General features: G+C 45.7%; 1 protein-coding gene across 2 annotated transcripts in view; it reads right to left on the bottom strand.

Annotated features, from left to right (window-relative positions):
- Nucleotides 1-27,512, bottom strand: part of MMP17 (matrix metallopeptidase 17) — a 123,388-nt gene that overhangs the window by 33,174 nt on the left and 62,702 nt on the right. Inside the window, exons 2-3 of one of the 2 annotated variants that reach the window (XM_014598423.3) lie at nt 8,746-8,878; nt 4,798-4,924 (exon numbers count right to left, since the gene is read on the bottom strand). In XM_014598423.3, coding sequence (XP_014453909.2) covers nt 4,798-4,924; nt 8,746-8,878 — 260 coding nt within the window. The remainder of the gene's footprint in view (nt 1-4,797; nt 4,925-8,745; nt 8,879-27,512) is intronic. The other variant, XM_059713439.1, reaches the window with a different exon arrangement.

Here is a 27,512-nt window from a genome sequence, read left to right as displayed (position 1 = left end):
GCTAATGTCTGTAGAGTGATTGGAGCTGAGGGGCAGCTGGAACACGTGTGAACCGAGTTCACCCTTGTGTATTCAATAGGCAAAGGTGGCTCAATAACCCCTTCTGAGACAGAAAGGCCAGGAAGCACCAGAAGCCAAGCCTGGCTTATTTCCAGTACTCATTTCTCTGCTGCATCAATTTGCTGGTGGCCTGGGGACAGGTCCAACCTTCTCTTCTCCCCAGCTCCTGCTTCCTCCTCCTTTCTGGTGATGGCCCAGCCTTTGTGTAGCGAGCTGCCTTAGATCCAGGCAGGGCCTCAAAACATTTCCATCTCTCCTAGAGGATGAGCAGGGCAAAAGCCACCTTTCAGGTCCTATTTGTGCTGACAGTGACCAGAGAAGAAGCCAGTTCCCTCCTCCAAGGCTTGTATCCAGGGGTACAAAGTCTACTCTGATTACCCACCCAAGTAGCAAGCTAAATTACTCGGGTAGGTAAGCCTCACTGACTTCACACAACACAGGCATGCTTCTACCGATTACCATTACAGCTAGCTCAGGTATGAGGTGTCTACTCAAGCTGCAGTCACAGCAGAGACTGGGTTGTAGCCCTCTCCTGGCTGTGATGCATCCCTCGCTTCTCGGCAGAAGTGATTGCTCTGGCTCAGAGGCACCCTAAAGCAGAGGCTTTTTGGTTTAAAAGACTGCTTGGCTTTGATGATACAGAGCCTGGGACTTGTCCTTAACAGAAGATGGATGGTACTCGGATGAGTTCGGCGTGGGGGTGTGGTTTCGCTTGCTGCAGGATAAAGGCTGGTAAGATTTATAGAGCCGGGCATTGGCTGCTGTGCTTTGCTTTACGGTGGCCTCTACTTAAGGAGGTGGATGTGACAGACAGTGTATTTCTGGGTGATGATCACTCACCCTGGCTGTCATTGTAGAATAGGAGGCTGAAGGCAAAGTAATGTTAATTGTCCTCAACGTGCAAAACTCCCTTAGATTACCACTGCCTGGGGTAGCTGTCTGTGAAGAGAGGTGGAAATTATATATGCAGAGGAGAATATAAGTCAGGTTCATGCATCAGGGTTTCCTAGATATTTACACACTGCTTTTCAGAACAGCTAGGCAGAGGGAGGCAATGTCTTAAGAGGAGCAGGTAAACCACAGACTGGGACTCCTGGGTTCTCTGACCAACAGCGCCAGTTCCCTCCCTGAAACTTAGGGTCCCCATCTGCATAATAGGGATAGGAATAGAGGAGTAATTAATAGACAGCTGAAGATGCAGTAGAAGCACAACACATTAGTTTCAGTGCGAAAGACTTCCAAGGCCCCCTCAGAACTGATCACTAACTCAGTATGCAGCACTGATGGAAAAGGCATTAGGCATTAATGGAAGGGTGCAACAATAGGAGCTGCTTACGGGAATATCATATATGAATTACCCGCCAGCAAGGTATAACCAAAAGTAATAAAAAGAAATTAAGCAAAGGGAAAAATAGGTTGAAAATTCTTGGGTAAATATTGTGTGGGGAAAGTGGCAGCAGATGATCTAATAGGCCATTCCCATCTCTCATTTCTATGATTTAGGAATCATTATTATACCCTCTTGTACCATCAGCTAGTTGAGTTCACTCTTGCTAGCACCAGCAGAGGGCACTGTGACCACGCAGACGATACCCACGACTCCGAACAGAGAACATGCACGGTACCCCCCAGGGAGCCATGCTTCGCTTAATACGGATTTTCAAGTTGTTTCTGCAGAACAAATGAGAAACAAATCCCAAACTTATCCCAGTCTGCAAAGCTACATTTCTGCTCAAAAACCTTTCTGAAAATCAATTCTTCAGCACCTTATTTTGCTGGGAATTTACTGTTTGGGATACCTCTATGGCCTTACAGCTGTATGCACTGGAGATGACACCAGTTTGGGTCTGGGCTGAATGCAAGGATAGTACTTAGGAGAGTCCAAAGAAGAAATCAGTTGGAGACAAGCTGGACTAACCACACCATAATCACCTTTACCTTGAGGCCTTTGCTCCTCCATCATCACAAAATGCACTACACATCCTGCCAGCTGGGTGTACACTTTAAACCACCTTTTGACAGCTCCACTGGCCTATTTATCCTGGCCTCAACTGCAAATGGAAGAGCATAATATAATGCAGTAGGGTTTATGCCATCCCCCCGCAACACACCCTTCTGTCCTCAATCATTGTAGTGAAGGCAAACAAACACATTGTGGGTCTGGGTTGGTTCCTTCTCCAGCCAGTTCTGGAAGGCAGCTTTGCTGCTATGTGTTGGATGTAAACAGCAGACAGTTTCAGTGGGACTGCAACCTTCGGCTAAAATTAGGAAACTTGAAGCTACATAACACTGTCCCCTTGAGTAGAAACCCCCAAGTGAGAGAAGAGGAGAAAAGAAAGGCTGAGCTCTTTTGTCAGGGGCAGAGTTTTCCTATCCCGTGTGTAAGGACTGTCTCTGTATGGACTTTTCCTGTAGTAACAAAGAACCTCCTAACGCATTTCATACTGACGTGCACCTAACAGCCTAAGTCTGCTGAATGGCTTGCTTCGATCCTATGCCCCTTTTTTATGTCTCGTTCTAACCCTGTGCTAGTGACTCATTATGCCAGGATGCCTCAGGACATGACATGAAAATCAAACGAATGATGCATCCCAATTGCAGGGACTGCAGCATAGCACAGCTACATCCCAAGTTGCTTGTATTGCTAGCAATGCAGCCGCAGCTGCCCAGCAGCTAGGAGTTTGCTGCAGGCTATACATTTTGCCTGAGTTTCTAAATACCAGTGTATTAGCCCAAGCTGAGCTGTGTCTCCCCAGCTACCACCTTGGAGCTAGCTAGCTACTCAGGCATGTCTGTGCTATGGTGTAGTCACAGCAGTGACTTCAATGAAGACGGTTCACCTCCAGAGTGGTGTAGACTGATGCCAGTCAGGGCTCTGGCCCTGAAGTGCAGCAATGTCAGAGGCAGCTAGCCCACTGATTCCCCAGAGGGAATTCCTATTGCTGGTAACTGCCCGGAGGTCACTGTCCAGGCCACTCTTCTTGACCAGAGCCAGAAGGGCATGCAAAATGTCAACGCCTCAGGGCCCCATTACAAGAACCTCTTCATGAGCTTCATGAGCTGAAAGCTAAAGGCTGAATAACATGCATTTAGGTCATTCCTCCACATAACTTCCTTGCTGGATATACTGGAAAGCGGATGAATTCCTCACTTAAAGTCACCATCTCTCAACTCCTGTCTGCAGCAGCAGCAGAGTCAAGGTTTGCCCTTCCTGGCTGGGCTTGCTGCAGAGGTCGCACTGGCACATTTTGGCAGCACGTATAGGGCTGGTCTGGTGCCTCTTCTCTTGGGCCTTATGGAGTCTTCCAAAGGCAGAGAGCCTGCGGCTCTGAGATCATTTCGCTCTGCAGCAGCCCTTTATTGCCAAGTCAACGAGCAGGGAAAGTTGCATCCAGCTTCCTTTAGGCCTGGTGTGAAGGACAGTCAGTGTGATAGATTGTCTTTGAAGGAGGGAGAGAAGAGAAGGAGGGAAAAGGAAAAGAAAAAGAGACAGAGAGAAATCATCCGCGGTTCCAAGAAGCGGAAGGCTTCCCTTCTCTGTCAGGGGTGGGAGGGAGAGAAATGCAAGCCTGTAACTCCATGCTCTGAGGGGGCCCATCTGGGACCGACAGATCATAATGCATGAGTCTCCACTGCCTGAGGAAAATGACTGGCTGTGTGTGTGCAGCAAACTTCCCATCCCTAGCAATGGCCCCTTCCCGTGCACCATGCCCTTCCAGGCAGGGGGCTTCCTCAGCCAGAACCAGGGTAGCAGCATCCACTTGCCTGGTCTAATTAGTCCAGCTAAGCAACAGTGTCAATAAACCAATCTAACTGGGCCACCTGTGCAGCCACATGAGCGCTGCTGATCTGTTTTTGGGTTAGGAAGCTGAAGCGGGAGCAGGGCAGTGTGCTTGGGGCACCACTGCCAGGAGGGGCAGATTTACAACATAGACATAGAAGGGGAAGAAGAGAGCTACTGTGAGTGAGCATGGGTTATTCACAGCCTTTAAGGAGGAGAGAGAAAGGAGTGAGTTGAGATCATCCATGGGTCCAAAAAAAGTTCATAAACCCTCTATTTGCATCTGGGGTAAAGAGAACCCATGCAGGGCAGATGCTGGAGGATGGGAAAGGGAGGCCAGGAGCCCAAAGCCTTCAAGACAGCAACACAGCTGTAGAAACTCATCCAGTTTACTAGATCAGATGCCCCCAGATAGACCTCAAAGCTAATCCAGCACGGAGGACAGGCTGCAGGGCTGGGAATCAGCAATAAAAGTGGGTAAAAACTGGCCTGACAGGGCACCTATATACATGTTATGGACCTTTGTACCAACATGTGCTAATTAGCACACATCGCAGCAGACTTGATTAATCGAGTCTGCTGAAGTGTGCTAATTAGTGTGCTCCAGAAGCCTCTGCATCATGTGTATTCAGTGTCGCCACATTTCAAAATGGCAGTAGGCGCTCTTTAACTAAAGCTCACTGAATGAGCTTTTATTAAAGTGCCCCCATCGCTATTTTGAAGCGCAGGATGCTGAATACATGTGATGCTACAGGTGTTTTAATTAGAGCAGGTCTCAGAGCTGCTCCAATTAAAGTGCCCCCCGCACTCTGGAGCATGTGTATAGGTGCCAGAAGCATGAAAGAACACGCTTTAACACGCTCACGCTCTGCCTCATTGCAAGCCTTATTTAACCTCACTCTGCTTATGATCGACTCCTCATTGCGACACTGAAACTGTGAAAGATGAATGCCTACCTCCAAGATAAGTTCCTTTTGTTCCACTTCGTCACCGCCTGAGCGTACCGCTTTCGCCTGGCTTCTGACTCAGCAAGATCAGGGAGAGAGCAACGAGGTGTCTTCATTAATTCCAGCGTGGCTTCATCTGGTTTTCAAAGGAGAATGTAAAAAAAAAAAGGACAGAGGGAGGGGGAAGAGAGAGAGAGAGAGAAAGCCTTGAAATAATAGGATGGAAATTGGATATAGGATGGAAAGTCTCTGCTTTCAGTGAGTGAAACTGTGGGTTCAAAATATTAATTTCCTTCTCTCAAGGTGTTAGCAGAGGGAGGGGATGGATACTATGGGTGCAGGAGCTTTGTGTGAGGCACTGCACTTATCAGGGTGACGATCCCTTTAAAACATGCTGATTGCCATTTCCCCGTCACCCTGATCTAGAAGGGAATACTGCTCTCAACTCACCCAACGTCTGATTCTTATGGTTCCCGCTTCTCAAATCTGTACATCTGCCAAGATGAAATGACTGCTTTCAACACCATTGCCATGCCCAGCACAGGGAACTGGCAATGCTTCGCCGGCAGAAACTACACAGCGCAAACAGCACCACGTGTTAATTTTTATTATTCTACACAGCCCTACGCCCCATTTTTTACTCTGCATCTAAATGATCCAGTGGCATATGGGACTTGTCTGCACAGATGAGGCTATAGCAAGGGAAGGCGTCTCACAGGAGGGCTGCTGCTATGAACAAGGCTCTTCCTATTTGATTAGGAGCAAGAGACAGCTGAGGCCCCAGGCCCACCCAGCTCACACATGGTGCTATTTGCTGGCGATTAATGTCCCCAACCATGGGTTGGGAGCACAGTGCTACAGGCTAAATTAGCATGGAGAGGGAATCATGAAGAGTTGTGTCAGTGGAACAGGCTATGATAGAGCCGATCGTTGGCCTTTCTCAAAAATCGCCTACAGGAGCACCGATTTATCAGCAAGGCATTAGACAGAAGCCCTGTATAAGAGCAAATGCTGAAAGCAGGAGGCCTGTTGGCCTGTTTGAATGCAGGAGTTACCCACAGATCTAGGACAGCTTCAAAGAGAGATATGGAACTGGAAGCACCTTTGTCCTCACTGCTGCTCCCTTCCAGATGACATGGGTAAAGCTGATCTTCCCCATGCCTAGCTCCTCTATATCAGTGGTTCTTGTTTGACACAAGGGACGCACTTGGAAAATATCAATTCCTAGTTTTCACTTATTTTTCGATTGTGGAAAAATACTAGAGCAACTCTTCCGTTGCAAAGAACTTGAAAAGACTACAAGAGCACAGAATGCTTTTAACGTTATGGATTCCCATTTGAAATCTGTGGATGTATCTTGTGGATTGTGTGCAAACACCCAACAGTGCTAACATTGTACAGCACCTTGTGGCACCCTTGAAAGGATTGAGAATCACCGACCTGCACGAATTGACCTATGTGGGTGAGGGTGAGGGAAAGCGAGGCCGTGGCTGGAAGCCCTGGCTCCTCACATCCATCCTCGGCTCTTTCATGAACACATTGCGTTATGCTCGGTTGGTGTAAATGTAAGAATGCCATCGATTTCAGCGGAGAATTTGGCCTGTTACCTTGTGCAAGAAACTCAGGTGCTCTGGGGAACCAGTGCAGAGCGCACCAGCTGGCACACATTGATTTTATTTGAAACATAAACACTCCTTTCATTATTTCTTGTCTTTAAGCTAGATTGCCAATCATTCCCCTTTCGGCACAGGGCGGCCTTGTTAGACGGGAAATTGATTGGTAAGATGCTAATATTCTTTATGCTAAGTTTCTTTATTAAAAATTGATTATGCTTTTAAAAACTAGATCCTCAACTGGTATAAATCAGCACCACTCTGTCCGTGTGCCAAGTTAGAGATCAAGCCTTATATTTAAAACTAAAAAGAAACGCTTAAGTACAGAGACACAACCCAAATCTATGATTTACAAGGAGAAGACTGCAAGGCCCATTTGCAAACTATGCAGATGAACCAAAAAACACCCTTTATTCCTGGCTTCCTGCAGTTTTGGATAAGTTGGAAAGGGAAAAAATAATTACACATATTTAATCAAGAATTGAAATCGAGGGTCCCAGTGATGGCCCGCTAGGAAACCTTGACTGAAGGCTGTTTAAATGGCACGAGAAACAGCTGCTGCTCAGAGAAGAGCTTGCTGAGAGTTGGCAAGGCACATCCTGGATCTGGCAAAAGAGAAAAGCCTGCTAATTTTCAGCTTCCCTCCTAACCCTCTCCTGAGTAGAGGACAGGGAAAGCAAAGTGCTCACCCTATAAGGAGGTTGCTTCTATGCACAATGCTAGGCAGTTCACAGGGACAGGAGGAAAGATTTATCACCATAGAAGGTGGAGAGGGAGACTTCACAAAGCTCTGGATGATGCTTTTGTCCTCTCCTCTTGAAAACAGAAACCACTGAGGAAGTCTGTGGGAGCCGAGCAAGCAGCTTCTGATACAATTGGAACAGACTTCTGTACAGCACCAAACTTGTATGTGCTTAGTCCAACCAAGTGTAATCTCTGAACTTCAGGCACTGCTAATCCCTTCTAGGGCTGGCGAGGAGCCTGGATAGGAAAGACCTGAATCCAGTGCCAATTGTGAACGAACTGGATTCCTGGTGGATTCCTGGATTTGGTCCTCTGGAGCTCAGGGAGAAGCCACTATCAGGGCTCTGACTGGTAAACTACATCAGTGAGTCTCAACCTTTTTTGTACCAGGACCCATTTGTACACAGAGATGGCCAGTCCCGACCCAGTGCCCCTCACTCCCAACCTGCTGTTCCCAGGCCCCAGCCCCCCAGTGTGTGGGGCAGAGGAGGCCCCATGCAGCCCCTTGCAGGCTGGATCTCTGTCAGCCCTGCAAGGGAAAAGCCACAGTTTCCCATGTTTTTCTCCTTTAAAGGAGAATCCATTTTTAAAGTTTTTTTGATTGATTTTTAAAGTTTGCCCATGACCCTTCCATATATTCTTGCAACCCACTTTTGGGTCACAACACACAGGTTGAGAAGCACTGAACTACATGGTCAGAACCTGCACAGCTCCAGGGTAGAAGACAAAGGAAGAGAAGGCTTGACTTGCTATGCTTTCAGAGAGGGACTCCTTTCCTTAAACAAGCTGGATATCAAGAGGGACAGGAACACAGTGTCTCAACCACAAGCATTATCCTTTCCAGTTTTGTGTCTCCTAGCATTTTACAAGCAGGGGTGAATTCATGGTCCCTCCAGCCCCCTAACAAAGTGTTATGTCCATTGCACAGAGGTTAAAGTCCACGGCACAGCCAAGGATAGAAACCAAACACCTTAAGCCCAGTGCTTTAAACACCTTCTAGTACCTTAACCACACCTCTGGCTTTGCTATCACAGAGGAGAGCCAGCAAATCTCATCCAGCTCCCAGCCATCTCACTGCAAAAAAAGGATAAGGGCAGGAAAAAAAGGCAACAGGAGCAGCAGTGAGTGGGAGTTTCGGAAGTGTTATCCATCATACCTGCATCTTATCCGAAAAGATACCAGCAATAACAATACTTCAGCATAGAGATTTGGAAGGTTAAATAGGTATTTTTTCCACAATTGGATGGTGCAATTAATGCTTTACAAGAAAACAACCCAGTCTTCATTTCCTCTCTCTCTCTTTTTTTTTTAAGCACATCAAGAGCTATTTTAAACACAGTAAGAACCCCAGGGGCCTTCGGCTGATGCAGTAATTGTCTGCTTCGAGTTGTTGAAAGCACAAGGCAAGAAAGCACCTGAGCCATGTAATTACTCCTTACAACAGCAAACTGGGCCGTATGTCATGCACACATTAGATCCTAAGGGCGCAGCTCGGCAGGATTGGAGGCAGCAGTCTGGTCCCTGCCTGCTCCGACAAGGAGGCACCTGATTCTGGCTGGCCAAATGTCAGAGAGGGAGGAAGCGCTGTTTTCAAACTGACCTAGTATCCCCGTGGCTTCGAGACCTCCAAACTGTTGCATGGCTGTGATGGCTTTTGTGAGCTCTTCCTGGGTCTGCAGTTGTCCTGTGACAGGGTCCGGTGGAGGCAGGTAGCCAAATCTTGTCAGCCAGTCCTGTGAAGCAAGGAAAGAGAGACAGTGAGAGAGGGTAGAAGGATATGGGCAGGGAGGTTACACATGGAGATGCTTTTCCCAATACATGTTTACACCCCAGCTCCTCACTGAGCTGTACAGTCTCTGTTAACAAATGAGTGTGTCAGAACGGATCTGTAGACATTACTTAAGTAATGGAATCCAATGACCTTCATGCATTCCAATGCTGACATTTAATTTTCCCATCCGGCTGCAAACTATCTTTGATAATGGCAACAGCAGAGTTATAACACTTGGGATTACACAGACATCCTTTATGCTCCCCTTGGGCTCTCCTGGTTGCTAGTGGAGAACTGTGTGTAGGGGACGCTGGCTGAGGACGACAGAAGCTGAACAAGATGCTTACTGGAGAGGCCCGAGCCAGGTAAAACTCACCTGATTCAAGGCTTCCTGCAGTTCACAAGAAGAGCCACTGTATTCAAAGCTTTGAAAGAAGCTTAGGGACTTTAGAAGTTGTTTGACTTGGCTTGGCCAAGATCTTCCTATATTCAGCACGTCCCATTCCCACCAGCAGACACCTGTACATGCTTGCACAGCAGCCTCTTTGGGGTGGGGGTAGCAGAATGGGGCTGTCCCTCAGACATTTCACTCTCTCCACATTAGGGAGCAAATGCCCCTTGTAGACCTGCTCCTGCATGTTGGGTGCTGATCCAATGGGTAAGGTTAGTCCCCTGGTCTCTACCATCTCAAGTTATCTTCTGGGGAGGGGCTGATACAGGTCTCTTTTAGCTGCAGACCCCCAGTCACTCTGCTGAGACTTCCTACTGCCTTGCCTTCTCCTGGTTAATTTTATTTTTGCACCCGAGACATCCTCGAATGCACTACTGGCAGCCCAGGGAACCGACGGGAGGCACTCTGGGGTGTCTTAAGACAAGGATAAAAGACAAATTGTTGGTGGAGAGGCAGCAGAGGGACAGCTCATCCAAGGGAAAAATCTGGGGGACAGGTGGGATGACAGCTTTACAGTGCTTGGCCACTACCCCAAACACAGAGAAAGCCGGACTCCATAAAATCTAGAATGAGGAAAAAGGCCTTTGCTTTGAGTTTCAAAATGAGTTTTTTGGTGTCAAATGAACCTCAAAGCAAATAGTTCCTAAAAATGAGATGCAAACTGACAACTGAGGCTCTCCGAGATGCAAGCAAACCAAAGCTGATGGGTTTCACTGGAGAGGCAAAACTGATGTCTCGCATGGTTTTATAGCCTGCCTTCACCACCACCCAGCCCTGGGCCTAAGCAAGTTCCCACTGAAGTCTGCAGGAGCCTTTCTTCTAACTTCAGTGGGGGTTGAATTAGGCCCTTTAAAAAGGAACCAGGTGGCATCTTCTGAAATAGTTACCAATTAGCTAAATTTCCAGGCAGCTGCAATTGTCCAAGACCCAGCGTTGATTAGCCCTAAGCTTAAACAAAACCTGAACCTGCAGAGAAAACTCAGGGAGACATGAAATTATGATGTGTTTCCTGGGAAATCATCCTATTTGTACACACTGCAGGTTCTTCTCTTGATCTCTCCCAATTAGCTGTCAGGCAACATGAACTTTCAAGAAAGGATCTCTCCTTCCAGAAACAGAAATGCTACCCAAGTAATACAAGAGGGATGCGATTTACTAATCAGAAAGGGTTTAAGTTTTCTGTAAGGGATCAATGGCTGCAGAAAGATAAACTGTTCGACATCTTGAAGCCAAAAAAGTGATCTACCTTAAAAGAAGTCATTCCCTGCTGACTGCTGTCTTTTGGTACACTGCAAAAATACATCTGAACTTTTAAAGCATCCGTTTAAAAATATCATCCCATTGAGTCTTCCTGGCTTAGTTTATTTGACCAATTTGTCCCTTGATCAAAACGGATCAACAGCCGACGGTCTCTGGTGGTCTATGTGAACTGAGTTGGGCAGTCGTAAGCCAGGGAATGGACAGTCTCTCACCGATTTCAGTAGTTTGCATCGAGATCTTAGCGATCTTGTAACCAAGAGTGTTACTTGACTGGCAATCGATCACTCTTTGAACTGCGCTGGCAACAATGCCGTTCTGGAGACATCTTTCTCTCGCTCTCTCTCATCAGGCCAAACACGTTAATGACATAATCAAACAAATAGCGTAAAACATCTTGCTGCAGCAGTCTTTTAAACAGCCTCATTTGTCATTTTTCTCATTCTTTCATTTCCACTTCCTCCTGTCTCAGCAAAGCAGGTTATTTATACCACCGTGAAGACATGATTTCTGTTTTCTTTATCTGTATCAAAGCTGCATTGATCTATCGAGCCACGAAGGATGACTGTTGAGCCAGACTTTTACCTTGGTCAATATACCATTAATTTGCTGTAGTAAGATTAATGCCGGAAGTCAGAAGCTGCTTAATGCGGGGGTTTGTCTCAAATCCCAACAACACCCATATGGCTACCAAGATGGTGGTGTTCCCAAGTTTATTTAATGAGTTAGATTAAGCAACTGAAAACATACAGAGCTCTGCTGTAGATTTTCTTAAGCCTATTGTGACAGCCACATTACCATTCTTTAAAACAGAAAGATCTCTGGTTTTGTCTCTCCCTAACTATTCAGGGCTTTTTTTCACCCTTTTTCATGGCTGGGTAGTTTTTGCAGGGTTACAAATTATTACAGAGAAAGCTGCTTATGCTGCTATTTCTTATTGTTTAAATGCAACTCCAAGATCCCATTAGCAGCCACATCACTAGGAATACATTAGCCACCAAAGAGCACAGTCAGATAACCTCGCTGTTATTTCGTCTCACAGCAAGCACGGTCTGAGGGCTAGACCGAAAACTCTCATCTGTGTTTGCTCTCGCTGCTATGATTTGTCCCTTTGCATAGTAAAAACATTTGTGACAGAAATTAGATATACAATTTGCACCTGATTGTTCATGAGAAATGGTCTGTGACATGGCGTCCTACGTCGGCCCATCAATTGCCAAGGATGGTGGAGTTTAATTTGGTTTCCCTCCATAGCCATGGAGACAGTGTCATTTATCCCTTATTGTAGCACAGCCTTTTGTACACTGGAGACCTAACTCATTCAGCGTTACTCTAGCCCTCTTGGAGAACGTACTGGAGGACAAAGGCTAGGAAAAAGAAATGCAACTGCATGTGCCTGAGAGAGACAGAGAAAGAATGCAGTCCAACAAAAGCTCTCACTGATCCAGCTGCAACAATCATTGATCTTTATTAAAAGAGAAAGAGAAGAAAAAATAAGTTAACAGAATCCTTTTGTCCTTCAAAACTTTTAGGACAAGACTCCAAGCTCCCTGGAGCAAAAAAGCAGCTTTATTGCTACCTTACAGCCTGAGAAGTGACAGACCCACCAATACAATGAATGCCTTAGGGCACATTCACAATGCTGATTCCTGGTTGCTCCATCCCAGATAGCTGCTCTTCCATGGCGCCAGCTGCTCTGTACCAAGTACGGCATCCTGCCATGGTCTGTACTTGAGATACCCTTGCCAGAGGCACTGGATGCCACCATCTCTTTAGAGTTAAGGAGAGGGTGAGGCTTTTTCCTCTATCCTATGCAGCTACCCGAGCTAGGGGAAAAGCAATTGGATTTGGAGGAGACAGCAACTAACTACAATTTGCCAGGAAACTGTTTTCTCTTTCTGGGAAAATTTGAAATATTGAACATTTTTTTCCCCATTCTGAATCTAGATTAAAAAAAAAATTAAACTCTCAAAAATTCTCATAAGCTAAAAATCTGAAAGTATCTTCTATACGAACTTGAAACCCAGGACTTGTTGCATAGAAAGGGTCAAAATCCCTTTAAAAGCAAAGAAAAAGAGAGTCAAGAAGTTTGTTGAGACTGACCTTCAACAAACTGACCTCTTTGGATGAAACATGCTGGGTCAAAAATTTTCCAGCTGCTCTACCACCAACTCCAAATTGAACATAAGAATATGGCTGAGATCTATCACAGGGTCATCAGGTTGGAAGGGGCCTCAAGGGTCATCTGGTCTAAGAGATGATCCTTGTGCAACAAAAGGAAGGATAACTCGAAGGTAAAGATACTGAGGTTGGACTCAGAAGTGCTGGACTTGGGTCCAAAGCTTGGCAAAGTCACTCCATTTTGCTGTGCGCCTCAGTTTCTCATCTGTAACATGGGCATAACAATATGTCCCATTCTTTCAACTTTTGTCTACTTAGATAGCAAGAACTTCAAGGCGAGGTCTGTCTTTTACTGTATGTAAAATGCAGCAACTAGCTCACAGGGATTAACAACCAAAATAATACTGTGCACAATTCATTTTCACTGCTGACACAATCGGAGGGAGAATCTTTCTTTGGGTGCTGATGGCTTTCAAAGGCAGACAGAAAGATGTGGGTGGGAAGAGTTCAAAAAGAATCCAGATGATACAGCTTCATTGCCGAGCAATAAAAATGTACAGGGAAAGAAAAAGAAAAGTAAGAAGTGCCTACGTGGCAGTAGCATCCAGAGACACTTTCATTTGTCTGAAGCCTCCTTTCTATTGCCGTTGATAAACACAGCTGCAAGCAGGATCTTTCTTGCTGCTCAGCACTAAGCAAGTGATTGGCATAGAGACTTCTCTTCAAACCAGAGGCATTATGTTTATTGATAAAACATTATTCTGGCGACCTACGCATCTCCCCGATGGAGCTGTGAATCACTTTCCATCCAGTGGAGGCTCTGTTGGAATTCACGACGGGTCTAAGGCGGGGAGGTAGGATATCCAAACACTTTCACTGCCCGAGACAGGGGCATTAATAGTCCTGGCAGGAAGAAGGAAGGGCTATATATTAACTGGTAAAAAAATAGAAAAGGAAATTTTGGCGGAAACCAGTGGACACAGAGCCATCATCCTGATTGCACTGCGAACGCAGCTGACTGTTGCATCAAGGAGTCATCAGGAAGGTTAACCCCGCCAGGCACAGCTCCTCTATCTCCACCATGTATTTATTTGTTTTACAGTACCATCTAGAAGACCCAGCGATGGTCGGGGTCCTTTTATGCTAGGTGCTGGACAGCCCCATCGTGAGACGCTTGCTGCCTGGGAGATTTCATGGGGGGAAGCGAACCTACTCTGTATTCCCATCCAGACCCACTGCACAGCCCACTGTCACTGTCGCAACGGCCGTCACACCCCGCTCTATTCAACTGCGACTGTCTCGGGGAACCAATGGGTAGGAACAAAATGTCCTTGTGTCTAATTAGCGAGGACAAAATTAATTGGTAAAGGAATTAACAAATCCATTATAAAAAAAAAAAAAGAGGAAGAGGCTTGAGGGAGGCTGCATTATGATCAGAAACATATTTGACAGCAACTTTTTTAGCAAAGGGTCAATTAGGACAGAGCACTTATTTTAATTCCTCCTTTTCCCTCCTGTGTCTGCCATCCGTTGCTTCTCTAAGGGGGAATATTTCCCCCTCCCCCACAGCATGCGGGACTTCATTAGCATCAGGACTTTAGGTTTTGTTTTAAAACTGGCAGCTTTTGTAATATTGCCTGCTGGGATGCAGCTTAATAAAGCACTTTTATGGCCAATGGCTTTGTACTTTTGGGGGAGGGGGGAGAGTATGGAGGAGCACGCTATAATTTTTAAATGGCTTGATTTAATGTATTTTTCCTTTCCATACCCTGCTGTGGTTGGTGACCAATACGTTTATGAAAGATGTTTTTAAAATGGCTGCTTTTAAGTGCAGCTTCACTTTGAAAAGTGACTATGCTAACTATGTCACTACAGCCCTTTTTTCCCTCCACAGAAGCTGTTCTCTGGGTGCACACAGAGTCTGAGTTGCGCACTTACTTCAGTGATGGAAAAATAAGCTGGTTTTTTTTCTTTTTTACCCATGTTGGGGCTCCTGCAAAACTATGGAAGAGCACGATGCAGTAAAGCCTGGTTTATGCCTTAAAAGATTGGGAACTGAGCCTCAGTTGCAGAACCTTACTTCTTTTGGTGATGTGTAAGTCAGAAAAAAAACAATCAAACAAACAAATCCTGCTTGATTTTCAGCTCTTTTTGCTTAGAAACTAGTTGGAGCTGTAAACTGATGAAAGACATTCTTCTTTTTATTGCACAAAATACTAGTAGTCCCAGGCAGGCTCCAGGTTTCCATTGTGAGACACCAAGCAAGCACAAACAGAAAGGTAATCCTTCATGTCATCCCTGATGCAATGTTCAGATTGGAATAGCACTCTCATTTCTCACGCACTTGAGTTTTATTTTTCCTTTGCTCTTTTGCTCTCCAGTAAAATTAAATGCTTCAGTTGAAAATGGGTGCATTTCTAGTTCCTCTTTTATAGATGATTTCTGAACTTGGGGGTTTTCCTTTAACAAGTCTTGGTGCTATAAGCTGGATCATTCGACAGCTAGGGATGACAACAAAAGGCTTGGTCAGCAAGTTTTCTTCTTTGTGATTTATTTTTAAGGGTCACAGGTTGGCATTTACAAGAAAATAAAACAGTTCAGCATATCCAGGAAAGTAAACTGAAAAACTCCCCTGAAGCGCTCATCTACTTGTGTGACCTCAGGCTGAAGAATGCAACCTTCTTTCTGTGCCGACTCTCTAGCAGCCTCGTGTGTTAGCATAGTCATTATAACCCGAAGGCTCAGAGAAAGCCAGATCCCCGTTATTCTATGGATTGGGCTAACACACAAGGATAAAAGCTGGTCCTCTACCCCAAACAGCTTACAATTCACATAGCTCACATAAGGGATTTGTAACTAAGCCAGAGACTGAATGAACATCTCTCCATCTTCCCACTGCCACGGTTGCAAATAGAGCAAGGGGAAGCTCGCTTGAAGTGAATTCCCTGCTTCTTTAAGGACCCAGAAATGTTCCTACCTCCTGCCACTTTCTGCTTCAAGGCTCTCGGCAGTGATTACCTGCCGTTTGAGTTGGACTCCAGATTCTTTTCTACTTCCTGTCCTTAAGTTGAAGCAAGATTGTGGAAAAGCGTGTAAAATGATGCTTGTAGACATATCGCTTGCAAAGAAGTCAGGTGATGATGCAAGTAGACAGGCCACTTGTGTATTTTGATTTACATACGTAATCTTCAGTGGTAAAATGTCCTTTTGGGAAAATTAAAAGTCACTTCCGCTCCTGCTGGGTTGAGCCGAGGCAGGTCTCCCCACCCGAAATATTATTTTTGTTAATATTCTATGTCAAGCTGTACCAAACTGTGCCTCTAATAAATTATTGCACTGATCATTTAAACATTAATCAAGCTACCTGTTGTTTTTATTAATTTAAAAAAGGATTCCATCAAAGTGGTTAGGCTAAATCCTTACCCCATCCCAGGCTGGGCTTTGGCTTGCTGGCATGTGCAGCTATAAATTGCTTTCCCCCTGCTGGGCCTGCCTCCTCAATTCTTTGTACGTAGGAAGGAACGCGAACTGTACAAGCTTTCTGCTCCGTCTTGAAGAAGGCAGGCTTCTCCTTCCATAGCAAGCGCGCAATTGTGAGGTGTGAGGGTAGGGGGCTATTTTTGTGGGGTTGCTCTGGTCCAATTTCATCCTCGGCTTTTTCCCCTAGAGATTTCTAAACGTGGCATTAAGTGAGTTGGTAGCGTACGAGTTATGTTGTAGTGGTGATGCCATTAAGCAAGCTGAAATAAAACTATACGCATGTCTAGCTCTATATCAAATTACCGAACCATGCCTTCTCAAATGCCAAATTGCTGGCTTTTCAGAGATGTTAGTTGCCCCTCAAAATCTCATTTTTGTACCCTATATTTATGTCTTTTGTATTTAAGCAGAAGGAACACTGCTAGGGAAAACATGTCACCAGTCCCAATGAATTCAACCGAGAACACATCAGACGTATTTGCAAATTTATCAGAGCCGCTAAAACAAAGGTTTTCTCATTGCAGGTAGAAATTAGCTGGGGCAACTTATTACAATACTGGCAACTCTTTTGTATGTTTCCAGAAACTTGATGAGGCTGAGAGCTGGCATTACGATGATGAATTTAATTTGAGAATTAAAAAAAGCAGGATGTGGAGGGACGCCAGCAATACTGAAGAAGAGCTCTGCAAAGCTTAAGAGTACCAAGTCATGTTGCTGCTGTATGAACATGTCAAAAACAATAAGGACATCAGCAAGGATGCGCGCATATAATGAAGTACATACCAAAGCCTCGCTCAGGGAATTAAGAGCACTGTACCGGTGCTAATGCAGGTCAGGTTCACCTGCTACCACAACTTAAGAGTAGATAGAGCTACCCGCAACTGTTATTGCAGAGCGCAGTTAAATTAGCTGGCAACCTCTAGGTACCAAAGGCTTTGTGCAGAATTGCACCTTAGAAGGGGCTAGTAGTCTTACTCCCAGTGGACGAAGTGCCACCAGAAAGTTGTGGAACTAAAGCCCACTCCACGAGAGGGGAGACGGGACTCTTTAACCCTGGTCAGCAGCCAGTCTAGGAGCAGAGTCCCGACAGACGGACAAATCTCCTTTGCTCCGGCACCGAACTAGGTCTGAATGTACTTCCCTTTGTATTAAACCACAAGGCTGAGAGGGGGACACTGGTGTGCGGGCAGCTCCGTGTCTCCGTATACACTGCCTTGCACCCTGGAGAGGTCACTTTAGCTTCGCTTTATTTTTCAAGCGAGGATTACGCTCAGCAAGCTGATGTCTCACTCTGTGTAATTCGACTGTCTCGTGAGACAGACAGATGCACAGCACTACTCAAGAGAACAGGGCTTTTCAAAAATGCCTTTGCTGCCGCATGTTTTACCATGCTCCTGGGAATCTGCACTTTATTTACCAGAAATTCTTGCTGGCTGGTGTCGAACGAGAAACCGAGCTCCCTTTCAGGAAACAAAATCATCCCATGCAAAAAAAAAAAAAAAAAAAGCATCCTTCCTGTACAATACAGAGCGACACAAACAAAGTTCAATCTAGATTAGCAAGCATCGATGGCCAGTCTCAATATCAGTTCTTGGATTTATCTGTTCTTAGCACTCCTTGGATGCTTATCTTTACAGCACCGTTATCTCCACAAAGCTTCCGAAAGCCAGAGATCCAGCTTCTTAAAATCTGACAATGCCGATACCTTGAACAAGTAAGCTTATTCAAGATGACTGGTTCTGCAAACCTCAGTGCATTAAAATGATGTTCAGGTGAAATCAATATAATATCAAGAATACAGTACATTTGGCAGGAAAGGACAGTCTGTTTTTGCTTCATGCATCTCCTCTACTCTGCTCAACATCAGTTACCCAGTTAATAAAACTTTTCAGTGCTCCTTTTTTGGGTTGTATTTATGGTATTCCTATGTGCCTGGGAAGACTAAGTCATTTGTAAATTGAGCCCTTTCCATCCTGCCGTCCTCCAAATGAGCCCACAGCGAGCATGAACAACGGGAAAAGAAATAGAAAACGTAAAAAACTTGTTCTGTCTCCTTAACTCTGCCCCTTCCCGCAATGCAGAAGTTCAACAAGGAAGCGGTGACAAACAAGCCAAGCAAAAAACAAATGATTTCAGAGCTGCTGAAAATTGCCACGGCCTTATCACTTCAAACACATGGAAGAAAGAAAAATTCAAGTACCAGCTTTCCCAAGATTAATGACCCAGATCAGTAAAATAAAGCGACAATCTAGCTGTCCAGAACAAATGCCCAACATGTGATTTTCTCCACCTCCAATACTGCTTGTAAACAGAGTAGAAACAAGCAAAAAAGAGACACATAAATTAAGGGAAATTGCTTTGGATTATTTGGATTTTTCTTCACAAGGTTTACAGCAGTCAAGTTTTTGTGATTATTTGCATGAGACCGAATGACCTTAGGAACAATGCCCGTTAATTAGAGCACCACATATGGTGCTGCATTACTCCAAGGGATGTGTTCTCCGACGTAATGTTCTTTGGGCCATGCTAGAGCCAATAATTTTGCTCCAAAGGTTGTCATGCACCTCTCTAATGAGCCATCGTATGCACATAATCAGCTGATTAATTCATTAGAAGGAAAACCGCAGTTTGGATTAGAACCAGGATTTTGGCTGCTTCCACTGATGAACTGAAGGAACGGTTTCATTAGCTCATGCCGGAGGAGTTCACTTGAATCCAAACAGCCAGTTAATCCAAACTAATACAGCCAACAGGATTCAGTGTAGAAGTTAATACAACTGCTAATGAATTTTTTTTCTCCTTTAAACGTTCAATTAGGTTAACAACAGCCGTGATGCAGAAGGGCACAACCTACAACGCTCAAAGGCAGCAGTGTTTGCAGCCTGACACGACAAGCCTTTGATGTCATGGAACATGGTACTTCGCCATCGCTAGAGAACTGGCAAAGGGAATACATCTACTAACATGCTGCTCACTTGTTCGCTAGCAGCTGTGCGCAGTGCTACTGGATTGCAAGTTTTGTCGCATGCAATTAGATCTTGTTTGCATCCATCAGCGCTTGTATTCTGCCACTAGCAGAGCCAGTGCCTGCAACCTGACTCTCTACTGTCCTGGACCTCAGAGAGAGATTAACACCAGGGGAAAGCGGATAAAAATCAAGATCATTCTTTCTTGGTAGCGTCCTATGCCTATTTTGCAAGGCTCTGAATGACAACACAAGGTGGAAGATGATGGAAAAAAAAACAAGCATCAAACCACTGAGTAGGTAGATGGTGAAAACCCTGCATAATCACACCGAATCATAGGAGGATTGTTGTGCAAGGAAGCATATTTGCCCTCCAGACTAAAGGAAAACACAACTGAACCAAAGACGGTAGAACTAGGGATGTAAATATCATTTAAAATATTATCCGTTTCATCTCTTCTAATTATATCGGTTAAATGGTTAACTGGTAACTCATAGCTCATTCAGTAGCCTCTGGCAGGAATGGCACCGAGCCTTGCCCCTTATGTCTTCACCGTGCTCCCAGCACTGTGTGGGTCCCAGGCCATTGGCACGGGAACCAGAGGGTATGGCTGGGCCACTAAGGGGTGCTGCCCAGCTGCAGAACCGTAGCTTTCCCTTACCCCCATGGGTAGAGGCTGTAGACATAGCCAGGGCTGCAGACCTCTCCTGTGCCTGGATCCCGCCGCCTTGGGGGAGGAGGTGCCGAGCCCCGCACAACGACCTGGTGGGTGCAGCGAGACTCCTGGCCCATGGTGGGTCTGCCTGGCCCTCCTGCAGTGGCAGGGCCACGGCAGGGCAACCAGCTCCCTCTGCCTCCCGCTGTGCTTGTGCCAGACCTGGAAGGCTCCTCTGTGCTGGGCCCTCCCCAGCTCACCCTGGGGGGACGGGTTCCAGTGGGGCAGCGTCTGCCAGACGCGCTGCATCCTTCTTCCTCCCGCTCATGGTGCTGGGGCTGGCTTGGCCCAAAGAGGTATTGCAGCAGCTGGAGCAGGCAGCGCCGGGTTTGAGGGGTTGCTGCCAGTCCCTCTTGGGTGAGAGTGCAGCCTCAGGGCATTCCCAAGAGGCAGCATCTTTGCAATACAGAACTGGCTCCCATGCCATGATTCCTGTAGCCCCCAGCAAAGGGGCTGTGTTAGGGTTGCAAAGGAGGCATAGCAAGGCATGCTGTGCTCTGGCTGTCTACTGGCTGGTAGACAATCCCCCTGAGGACCACTGCTAGCTGCTGGAGGTCAGTGGAGGCTTCAGGTCACAGCACAATTTGAAAATAGTAATCTGAGTTCTGTGGAGAATCTGGCCCTGTGACTTAAGAAGGTCAAGATTTCTTAGGGCGATATCTTTTATTGGGCCAACTATGTAGCTGGAATAGAGTTAGACCAACTTTTGAATGCAAGACATCACTCCTTGTGATCAAGCCTGATGAAGCATGTCTTGCATTTGAAACCTGGTCTAACTCTATCTCAACTACACAGTCGGTCCCATAAAAGGTATCATCCTAAGAAATCATAGAAAATGAGGGTTGGAAGGGACCTCAGGAGGTCACATCTACTCCACCCCCATGCTCAAAGTAGGACCAGCCCCAACTAGATCATCCCAGCCAAGGCTTTGTCTAGATGGGTCTTAAAAACCTCCAAGGATGGAGCTTCTACCACTTCCCTGGGTAACCTGTTCCACTGCTTTAGTACCCTCCTCGTGAGAAAGTTTTTCCTAATAGCTAACCTAAACTTCCCTTGCTGCAGCTTGAGCCCATTGCTCCTTGTTCTGTCATCTCCCACCACTGAAAACAGTCCAGCTTCACCCTCTTTAAAACCACCCTTCAAGTGGAAGGCTGCTATTAAATCCCCCCTCAGTCTTCTCTTTTCCAGACTAGATCAGCCCAGTTCCCTCAGCCTCTCCTCATAAGCCATGTACCCTGGCTCCCTCACCATTTTTGTTGCCTTCTGCTGGACTCTCTCCAATTTATCCACATCCTTTCTGTAGTGGGGGGCCTAAGACTGGACACAGTACTCCAAATGTGGCCTCGCCAGTGCCAAATAGAGGGGAAGAATCACTTTCCTTGATCTGCTGGCAACACTTTTACTAAAACATCCTAGTATGCTGTTAGCCTTCTTCACAACAAGGGCACAAATCCTTGCCTCTCGCATAATTTCTGGACCACCACCACTGCAGCATCACTCTTACACACTCCTTAAAAAGGTCAGATATTATAACCTCGAAGTTACAGCTGTAAAATACCTTTGCTTTACCATTGTTCATAGAAGTTTTGCCTTTGTACAAAGAAGGCAGAAAGAGGGCTTGAGTTTGCATGAAAAATGAAGATGTGCTTATACCAATGAAGCCTCCTGGCAGCTCCAGCCTGCACAAGTGTCATCGGCAAAGAGTTAGACAGCACTTTATTGTGACACTCGAAAAAAAAAAGAAGTAAGTAATTACCATTGCAACATCTGGTACATAAACAGTGGCAGAAGAGTTTGGATCTGATCTCAAAAATACCTCCGAACACCTGGCTCAGCCCCGGTGTTGATTGGTACAAGTCATTATTTTTGTCACCGAGGGCTGTACATTCCAGGTTAATTGCCTGGATCATTCAAACCTCATTTGTGTCAAACAAAGCGGAGTGCCGTCTTTTGGATGTACTGCAAGCCAGAGGAGTGAAAGGGCAGGGCAGGGCACAGGGAATACTTCAGTAACAACTGCTGCCACAGAGACAGGCTCCTTCCCATCATAAACAGATTGGAAACGACGAGGCAGTATCAATGCTGGTCTCTATCTGGTGACTGAAGATGATCTTAGGGCCCAGTGCTGGCACAAGCAAGACGCAGGATTTGTCCTCTTTTTCTTTCCTTGATGCCTGTGCTCCTTTCCTGATGTGAGAACATAGACCAGAGACATGTTTTACATTATATCTGACAGTTTTGTAGTCAAATAACAGGGTTTTTTTTTTAAATTGGTAACAAGTTCCCATGTACACACACTCCAGCACTATTTCAGATTAATTGAGCCAACAGCAAAGCCACTGCGTGATAAATGACCCTAGATGGAATACGATTCAACCAAAGGACGCTGGAACCGAGTTCTCTCCATCCTGTTCAGATAGCATCTCCCCTCTACTCCTTTTCTGGCACACAGAGCTCCCCTTCATGTTTCAACTTCCTGTGAAAACTTCACAGAGGAGCATTGGAGCTGCTAACTCAAATCGGACCCCAGGTCCATCCTGAGCATTAGGTTATCTTTGAAAGTGGCCAGTACCAGATGCTTCAGCAGGTGGCATAAAACCCCAGCAGAGTACTACCCCCACAGAGCAGTGATGGTACCATTGCACTGATGTCAACAGGATCTATGTGCATGTATGTAATCAAGGCCAGGGCTTTGTCCACCTGGAGAGAGGAGACTGCTTATAAAAAAAAAAACTCCGACCAAGGTTTTTTGTTCTGCTCAGGCACGTCAGTGCCCAGGGAAACTGGTTGCGCCTCCCTGATTCTGTGATCAAAACTGTACCCGCTCTGGTGTAATTTAAAGTATCCTGGGGCTGCTGTCAACTGAGCCAGCAGCTTCCCAGGAAACATCCATCAGATAAACGCAGCTGGGGCCCAGCATACTCCAGCCACATCCCACTTCTCTTCTCCTTGGACCGGATGCACCATCAATGCTGGGGGCTCGGGAGGCAGCAGGGAAGATAGATATGCTATCTCTAGGGCCACAGGGATCCTCTCTTTAGGAACATCTGTCTGGGGAGTTGCAGCTGCCTCCCAATTCCATTATTTTGGTGCCAGGGAGGCAGAGAGAGTGCCCCCGTTGCAGAGAGTTAACAAGTTCAAATACAGATTTACTTAGCAGTGCCCAGTTGAGTGCTTTGTAGGAGTGGATCTCCAGGGATCTGATTCATCTAGGCAACCAGATGTTTGGATGTTTAAATTAAATCTCCAGACCTCTGGAGTGTTTGAAATTGGACTAGACTAATGCAATTGCAAAAGCAGGTTTTTTAGGGAGCTTCCAAAAGCTGTCCCTCCTGGCTGGGCTGGAACCAAGAGATGTGGACACAAAAAGACATTGTTTGAAATAAAAAAATGCTAACGGGACCTTATCAGACTGCAAACAAATTGAGTTCATACTTTGGGTGACATTTGGGGGTCTCCTTTTATTCAAGCTAGATCACTCAGCCCTAATTTGGACCCAAAATGCTAATTTGTCTGCAATGAATGGGAAGAGCTGGAAAACAAATGTATTGATTTGATTTAATCCTAGTCCAAGCTTCAAGTCTTTCCACTTCGGTCATTAAACCACTTTTAGGAGTTAAATGACCTGACTGTTCTGCACCAAAACAAATCACTCAATAACTCCACTGATTTGTTCTGTTATTGGGTCAATGTCTCCCCTGCGATGGAGCCGGGTTTCTTTATTGCCTTCCTCCTCGTGGCACAGTCTGCGACAGGAAAGCTTCCTTTGTCCTTTCACTATCATATCTCAGGGGTCTCAATCACCGATTCATGGGCTTCAGATTTTTACCTCTGATAGCTTGTCCAGATGTCACTGGATCCTTAGTTTGGTAAAGGCTGTAGTCATCCTTTTGACAAAGGTCAAAAACCCTCTGTCATCTTTCTGTCCCTTAATGGTAGCAGTTAAGTAGAAATGGCTTTGAAGACAACCCCAGCGCATGGACTGCTGATTCAAGCATACTCAGAGTGAGCCACAACTGACTCGGAGTCGGAGAACCATCTTGCCTACAATAAATACAGAGTCAAAAAGCTCAAAACCCCCTCCACAACCCAGATCAAAGCGATGAGTCCTCCCCCTGCTGTCAATGGTTTTTGGATCAGGCCCTTGCTGCTTCTGACCTACATCATCTCCTTTAAGTTACTAAGCCAGTACCAAGGAGGAGCACAAAAACTGGAAGTTTTGCCAGGGATTGAAGTAGAGACCAAGCTCTTCGGTAAAAAATCAACTCCAGTTATAACTGCTGGTTCTGAATCTGCGTGGCTACAAGAAAAGTATGCGAATCAACACTCCTGTGACTAAAAACCACTGCATTTTCTGGTTCCTAACTCTTGTAAACAGCAAACATTACAACAAGTCATTTTTGTTCATGTGCTTTCCCCCTTAGTTACACAAGAGTTTTAAATGAACGTAAGTGCAATACAAGCTCAGACCAATGGTCCATTGAGCCCATTCTGGTCTCCAACAGTGGTAGAAATGGATGCCATAGAGGGAGAGCACTGAATTGGATATTACTGGAGTAATCTATTCCCTATTCATTATCATCCCTGGCATCTACTATTATTGGTTCAGAGATGCCAGAGGAAACATCTCCAACCATTCTGTCCAGAAGTCATTAATGGATTTATCATCCATGAATTTATCCAGTCCCTTTTTGAACCTGGCTATCAAGATTATCAATGATCGTCAATGCCGTGGATAAATAAAAAAGGGAACTCTTTGTAAGCAAGTAGGTTCAATGGCATAATAGTAGGGGGGAGGGAGCAGGACTGAGGCAGCAGCCCCAGATGCCACCTTTGTCGGGGAGCACAAAAGTAGCCATTGCTGCAGTGGCAGCTAATTTCAGCATCACAATTGGTGTGGCAGGAGCCGGCACCGTCCTGGGTGCAGAGCTGTGCTGTTACCCCCTGGGTGGGTTAATCAATCATATCTCATGAGACACAGTGGACCAATGTAATGGTGCAAATGACAATGGAATCACAGAAAAAATACGTCCAAAGAGGTCATCTTGTCTTGTTTCAATGTTATACAGTTGATTCATATTGAACTTGTGACCTACTAAAATCCCCGGTTCCCGCTCTGCAGCATGGCAGCCTAGCCAGCTATTCCCCGTTTCATTTGTGTGCATTTGACTGTTTCTTCCTAAGCGCGCTACTTTGCAGTTGTCTTTACTGAATTGCATCCTACTTACTTCAGAACATTTTCCCAGTTTATCAAGGTCACTTTGAACCTTCCCATCCTCTGAAGTGCCTGTGACCCCAGCCATCCCGGTGTCATTTTAACACTCAATTCCATCACACGAGTCATTAATGAAGACATTGAAAAGTGTTGGTCCAGGACATATCCCCGAGAGTCCCACATGCTGTCTGTTCTCAACATGACATTGAACCTTTACTTGCTGAGCATGAATCTTCTGCTAGCAATGTACGCCTTACAGCAGTTTCATCTGTGCCCATTTCCTTCACTTGTGTGTGAGAAATAGTGCCAAAGCCTTACTAATATTGCAGTACATGACACACAGTATTCCACCCCCGTTCTTCAAAGCCCTGTTCCTCTAAAAGAAAACTATGGGGATCAGGCACAATTTACACTTAATGAACCAACTGTTCTTAAAAAAAAAAAATGCCACTTCATGAGCAATCCATAGTTGGCACAAATTACCCATTGAACAACTGCAAATACACTCATTTGAATCACGACCTGCTTCAACTCAATTTGCAAAACAGCAATGGGGGAGGGGTAAATTATTTTTGTTAAACCCCAAAAGACCTAACTGCAATGAATGATTTAAGTTGTTCTAAGTAACATGGCAGCAACTTTGAGGAATACTCCACTTCTGGATGAAAACTTGTGCGGAGAGCAACCTAACTCTCACTTGAAACAGCGTGTTAGAAAGTACGCAGAACAAAGCAAAAAATCCAGATTGTATTTTCCCCATGAGTGATTAAAATTACACGGTCCCTGATTTCTGCAAACAGCTGAACCATGCAAGGCAAAACTTGCTTTTACCAGCACTTCTTTTGTTTTTTTCCCCAATTGCTAATTTAAATAATAATAAATGTACATTTATCCAGGCACTGGGATCCCCCAGGACTCTACAAACTACAGAAACGTATGCAGCACCACCAAAGAACATACCAGATTACTGTAAGGGGTTGAAAAGCAGTAATGAGCTAACAAAAAGCAACAGAGCACGCCATGTGTTAGCCATGGAGACTGGCACGATCCCTTTCCTCTGCCCAAAAGTACCCTGGAAGTTGACTGTCCATGCAGAGCTGGTGGGCAAGCTTTTCATGCGTCATTCATGCAATCCACGTGCTCTATCTGAGCAGTGAAACGTACCTACGATTCAACCCTTGAGTTTCAGAAGATCTGACATCCTTGCCCGCTTTGGAGAATTACCAAGATTTTCATCATTGGGGCTGCAGCACCAGTACAAGCAAAACCTCCAAGAGGAACAGTCTGCACCAGCAAGACTTGCCCCTATTTCAGTTAGGGATATGTTGTTCCACTGCACGGCAGCTTGGTCAGTCCGCTCCAGGGGCAAACCATGCTAGTGATGCTGCTGCTTGCACCTTAACCCTGCCCCACTCTGGCAGACCCGGCCTGGGCCCGTGCAAAGGTGAGCCTCCAACCATGTCACTGCCCAACAGTGCCCCTGGAGTCCCAAATATGATGGACACAGGGGAGAGAGCCCTGCCACAGTCCTCATGATAATCACCCCTCCTTATTTGTTTTACTCACCCCAATGCAGCTCCATGTGCCTCACCCCAACTCACATGCTGCCAAAAGGACCATGGAAGGACTTTTTCCCACCCTCCTTGCTATCGCTGGGAGACAGGCTACTGTTTAACTCAGCCCTTTCTTCTCTCTTTCCCAGAAGTGAGATTTACCTTTCTTTCTTCCCTGCCAGGACTCTGTCTCCCCGGGGGAAATACTCACTATTGATTTGGTAAGCTGTCAGTCAGCTCATGACAGCTGACCTGGCCCGAGGTCCCCAGCTGCAAGAAGCTGAAATGGGAAGCAAAAGGGAAAAACTTATATTTTAAAGAACTACTCCTTGGTGTCAGCAAAATACCTGTTTTTTTTCTCTTTTTTGGACAGGAAAGCCTTTATTTTCCTCCAGCCACCTCCACATCAGCCCTTGGCTGACTGAACCTAGGATGCATCTCTTACTGTTAGCACCCACAAGCTTCTATTATTATTGCGATGACACTGGCATTTTAATTAAAACAGTCACATTTTAAATGTGGGTGGGGAGAGGAAAACAGAACAGGCTGACAAACTGCCAGGAGAGAAACCATTCTTGAATGCTTCAAAACCCACGTCTACCCACATTTCCCCTATTAGTTGTGGAGTGATTCCAACCAAGTAAAATGGTCCAGGGAATAGAGCACTGGACTAGAAATCAAGAGACCTTTTCCTGGCTAAACTACCAGCCCTCTAAGCAAGCCACTCTGTGCCTCAGCTTGCTTATTTCTGTAAGATAGGGACAGCAGTACTGGCCTCCTTTGCAAAGCACCTTAAGACCAGTTGATGAAGAGCGCTGTACAAAAATAGCATGATGAT

Source organism: Alligator mississippiensis, chromosome 10 (assembly GCF_030867095.1).
Source record: "Alligator mississippiensis isolate rAllMis1 chromosome 10, rAllMis1, whole genome shotgun sequence".
NCBI lineage: Eukaryota > Metazoa > Chordata > Crocodylia > Alligatoridae > Alligator > Alligator mississippiensis.
This window is presented reverse-complemented; position numbering and strand designations above follow the sequence as displayed.